Below are 4,481 nucleotides of genomic sequence, written 5' to 3' on the forward strand. Positions count from 1 at the left end.
ATGGACCAGCCAAAAAACGCAACTTAGGAAATGCAAACTCAATAAGCCTTACACAAATGGAGCTTAAGTGTTAGGTGGGGGTAGGTAGGAAATAATAAAAAAAATGGAGGAAAAATAGTAAAATACTATTTTAATGAAAAAATGTGTATAATAGACAAACTGATGTGAGTGTTTTGTAAAAATTGAAGTGTAAAATAAAAAATAAAAAAAGTAGGTCTTAGATGTCCAAATTTACAAAATTTTTGCATCCACTTATGCGGATGCGTGGACGCTCTTAGACTGATAGTAGGGATACTACAAATTTTATTACTACATAATATTTACAAATTGTTGTGTCAAACTAGCTACTTTAGTGTGATATTAAGAATATTACAAATTTTATTACTACAATATTTACAAATTGATGTGTCAAACTAGCTTAGAGTGATATTAGGGATATTACAAATTTTTTTTTTTTTTGGTAAGACATATTACAAATTTTATTACTGCATAATATTTACAAATTGATTTGTCATTTAGCTAGAGTGATATTAGGGATATTATAAATTTTTTTTTTGATAACGGAAATATTACAAATTTTATTACTTCATAATATTTACAAATTGATTTATCACTTATCATAAAAAATTTTAAATAAAAAGTAATTTTAAAATTTATTTATTATATTTTTTAAATGTACCAATTATATTCATTATGATATGAGTTTGTACAGATAATATAGAAAAATCTGTAGGAATAGGTTTAGCATTTTTCGGTAAATAAGACCATGGACCCCTCCATTTCGGATCAACCCTAACTACTTGGAACTTATGCGGGAAAGACCTAGACCCAATCACCAGCCACCTGCTCCATGCAAATGTACGTGTCCATAGAGAAAGACACGTACCTCTTTAGCTCCTCATCATCTTCATCTATATAGACCCAGCTCACTCCGAAGCTAAGAAAATTGAACTCTCTCTGAATTGAAACAATGTCTAACAAAGCTTCATTTCTCTTACTCTTGTTTCTTTCTCTTGCTCTGTTTTTGCATGTGAATAAGGCTTTTAAGGAGGATGCCTCCTCAGGTTTGGAGCCTGTAGTGAGGAAAGATGAAAGGAGACAACTTGTTGTGACGGAATACGGAGAGGTCTCAGCCATTGAGATCGGTGATGGAGCACGAGGGCAATACCACCTCCAGTTCATCACGTTGGATCCAAACTCGCTATTTCTTCCTGTACTCCTCCATGCAGACATGGTCTTTTATGTCCACACAGGTGCTGTGACTTTCAGTTTGCATATATATATGGATTTATTCTATTTTATTTGAAAGTTTGTGCTTCTTTACTTCAAATAGACAACAAAAAAAGTATAATTATACTTGACAGGACCATTAAAAATTACACAATTTTGTCATAACTGGTTGTTTTGTGTTATGTTAGTAAGTTGTGAGTATTGTGTTAGTAAGTTATGAGTGATAAAGGAAAGTAATAGTCTACACTTTTACTGGTCACAACTTATCATGATCGAAGTTCTAACTATAGGTCCACTACTTTTCTTCACTCCTCACCACTTTTTAACAACTTTTTTAATCCTAGCATTTTTATTTAAACTTAGAAAAATCGATCTTTTAAAATGTTGTACATGTTAATAAACAAGTTAATAGACAAATAAGGCCAGAGACTCTAAAAGAAATAGCTAATGCAAACTCACTTAAAATAAACCATTTAATTGCTTCTACTATAAATTGTAATTCACTAATGCCTAAGCGTTGGGGTTTAATTTTCTAATCACAAGAACTATATTCATCTTTTTTTTTATTCTTCTAAATATTCCCATCTATATATTTGCATTATATTTTTTGTGGGTGTATATATATATAGGAAGTGCGAGGTTGACTTGGACTGATACTCTTGATGAAATGAGGAGAGTGGATTTACGTCGAGGAGATATCCACAGGCTCAAGTCAGGCTCTATCTTCTATGTACATAGCAGCTTACAGCCGGAGCGACAGAAGCTTAGGATATACGCAATCTTCACCAATACAGATGATGACTTATATGTATGAGCTTCTTTTAATTTGTAATAAGTACCCTGTTATTTTCTACTTTTGAAAAAATTTCTTTCATTCGACTATATGTAGTAGATTTGCTAGAATATATATAGAATATTTAAGTTGCTTAATTAGTTTTTCTATTTAAAAGTTAGTACTAATTAAAACCAATGCAGGAGCCAACAATTGGGGCATACTCAACTATTGGCAACTTGTTGCGAGGCTTTGATAAGAAAGTCCTCAAAGCAGCTTTCAAGGTATATACTTACCAAGTTCCAATCAGTTTCATTTTCCATTCTAGTACCTGCTCGATGTATAATTGAATACCAAGAATATTCTATTGTCCCTATAATAATTTATAGTAATTTTTAAAATTTCTTAAGCAGAAGCATTTCATATTCTTTTCAAAAAAATTATAGAGACTCGCACCTAAAACATACCAAGTCCACATCATATGTTTAAGTGTCACCTTATGATTGGTGATTGGTGCATCTAAATTTACTTTTTGATCAAGTATCCACTTTTTGATCAAGTATCCATGAGATATACAATATGCTTAAATGTCACGTTATGATTGGTGGTGCACTTAAATTTACTTCTTCAACAAATACATATGATGATCCCATGTGAAAAGTATTGTAATCCAATCACAAAATTGACGCACAAGAACGTTGTGAAAATGGGTATAAATTTGGGTAAGTATCCATGAGATATACAATATACTTAAGTGTCACCTTATGATTGGTGGTGCACTTCAATTCACTTCTTCAACAAATACATATGATGATTACATGTGAAAAGTATTATAATCCAATCACAAAATTGACGCACAAGAATGGGTATAGATTTGGGTGTGTACGGAGATAGACCGTTTCTTTTAATGTAATAATAACCTAGTGTTCTTGAGTTTTTTTTTTTTCCCAGGTAGTTGAATCTCTTTAGGTTAATAGTTTTTGTGTATATATATGTGAGTATTTGGAGACAAGAAAGATCTTATAAACATTGGTTTTGTGTCCCAAGTACTAAGTTTTTGTTGCATTTGAAATGAAATGACAGTATCTGCCTTTTACTTTTATCTGAAATAAATTCTTTATTTTGTGATAGTTGTGGGTGATGTGAATCTTGGACCCAATGATCCACTTCATCATTATATCTTTCTAGAAAATAGGACCGAAAGATTTTCATATTGATTATATATATGTGCTTAGTATGTGTAATAATCTAAGATCTATAATAAATAATGAAAATATTACTATATCTCTAGGTCTCGGAGGATTTGATAAGAGAAATAACAAAAGGAACTCAGCCACCAGGCATAGTGCATGCGGAGCCAACAAAGGAAACAGAAAAAAACTTCTGGGAATTAGACGCTCTCCTCCTCCAAGTCTTCCGAAGAGGAAGAGGTGGCATGTTATTCAGCGACAATAAGAAGAAACCCTATAATATTTTTGATGAAAAGCCAGATTTTGAGAATAGTAACGGGTGGAGCCTAACAGTAACTAAGAAAAGATTGCATTCGTTGAATAGTTCCAATATTGGACTTTTCATGGTGAATCTAACAGAGGTTAGTGAATTTTGTTTTTAACAGCTTGCTTCTTGGTCCATTGGAAATGCAACACCTAATTCTAACACTATTTTTAACTTGTTTTTTTGAAGGGCTCAATGATGGGGCCACATTGGAATCCATTGGCGACTGAGATATCAATAGTGTTACGAGGGGAAGGGATGGTTCGACTGGTTTGTTCTAGCACTGCAAAGAAATCAGAATGCAACAATATGAGGTTCAGGGTGGAGGAAGGAGATGTTTTTGCTGTGCCTAGGTTCCATCCCATGGCCCAGATATCTTTCAACAATGAGTCATTTGTTTTCATGGGATTTAGCACAACAGCAAGGAAAAATAATCCTCAATTTCTGGCAGGAAAGAGTTCAGTTTTTCAAACTTTGGACAAGCGCGTGTTGGCCTTGTCCTTCAATGTCACTAGCAGTACTGTGATTGATCAGCTTATGAATCAACAGCCTGAATCAGTCATACTAGAGTGTTGCAATTGTGCTGAGGAAGAGCAGAGGCTAATGGAGGAAGAGGTAGCTAAGAAGAGAGAGGAAGAGAAAGAAAGAGAGGAAGAAGAAGCTAGAAAGAGAGAGGAAGAGGAAGCAAAAAAGGAGGAGGAAGAAGCTAGGGAGAAAGAAAGAGAGGAAGAAGAAGCTAGAAAGAGAGAGGAAGAGGAAGCAAAAAGGGAGGAAGAGGAAGCTAGAAAGAGAAAGGCAGAGGAGGGTGGGAAGAGAGAAGAGGAGGAAGCTAGAAAGAGAGAGGAAGAAGCAGCAGCTAGAAAGAGAGAGGAAGAAGCAGAGTGGGAACAAGAAGAAGCCAGGAGAGAAGAAGAAGAAGAAGAAAGGAGGGAAGCATGGGGAAAGGGAGAAGAACAAGCAATGATGATTTGATTTAATGCCTAGC

The 4,481-nt window shown here is 34.2% G+C and overlaps 1 protein-coding gene across 1 annotated transcript; it reads left to right on the forward strand.

Annotated features, from left to right (window-relative positions):
- The first annotated feature begins 970 nt into the window (after nt 1-970).
- LOC142625435 (vicilin-like seed storage protein At2g18540) lies at nt 971-4,481 on the forward strand. The gene is made up of 5 exons (XM_075799094.1): nt 971-1,253; nt 1,860-2,038; nt 2,206-2,286; nt 3,294-3,593; nt 3,686-4,481. Exons 1-5 carry the CDS (start codon nt 971-973, stop codon nt 4,466-4,468), a joined length of 1,626 nt encoding a protein of 541 aa, XP_075655209.1. The 3' UTR covers nt 4,469-4,481.

The sequence above is a fragment of the Castanea sativa genome, chromosome 2, assembly GCF_040712315.1.
Source record: "Castanea sativa cultivar Marrone di Chiusa Pesio chromosome 2, ASM4071231v1".
NCBI classification, from domain to species: Eukaryota; Viridiplantae; Streptophyta; class Magnoliopsida; order Fagales; family Fagaceae; genus Castanea; species Castanea sativa.